This window comes from Buceros rhinoceros, unplaced genomic scaffold (genome assembly GCF_000710305.1).
Source record: "Buceros rhinoceros silvestris isolate BGI_N320 unplaced genomic scaffold, ASM71030v1 scaffold12532, whole genome shotgun sequence".
In the NCBI taxonomy this organism is placed as follows: domain Eukaryota; kingdom Metazoa; phylum Chordata; class Aves; order Bucerotiformes; family Bucerotidae; genus Buceros; species Buceros rhinoceros.
The window spans coordinates 3,780-4,052 of record NW_010400756.1 but is presented as its reverse complement, the minus strand read 5'-3'; the positions used below and the strand labels follow the sequence as shown (position 1 = coordinate 4,052).

Below are 273 nucleotides of genomic sequence, written 5' to 3'. Positions count from 1 at the left end.
GGGGAGAGCTGTGGGGGAGCCGGCGGCCATGGAAGGAGAGCCCTTCCCACTGCTGTCGCTGCACACGCTTCGCGGGCTCTCGGGCTGCTTGCTGGCCTTCCTCACCACCTCCAAGGGGCTTCGGGGACTCTTTGGTGACTTGGGCATTTTTGGACTTCCCTTCGTCCCGTCTTTAAAAGGGCCGGGTTCCCTGGTGGGATTTGGCTGGTCGCCTTTCGGGATACAAGAAACCTTTTTGGATTGAAGCGCTACTAAGGCCGCCACACAGGAAGA

The 273-nt window shown here is 60.1% G+C and overlaps 1 protein-coding gene across 1 annotated transcript in view; it reads right to left on the bottom strand.

Annotated features, from left to right (window-relative positions):
- The window catches only part of ZNF592 (zinc finger protein 592), a 27,440-nt gene that overhangs the window by 26,192 nt on the left and 975 nt on the right, over positions 1 to 273 (bottom strand). Inside the window, exon 2 of the mRNA XM_010132020.1 lies at positions 27 to 231. Coding sequence (XP_010130322.1) covers positions 27 to 231 — 205 coding nt within the window. The remainder of the gene's footprint in view (positions 1 to 26; positions 232 to 273) is intronic.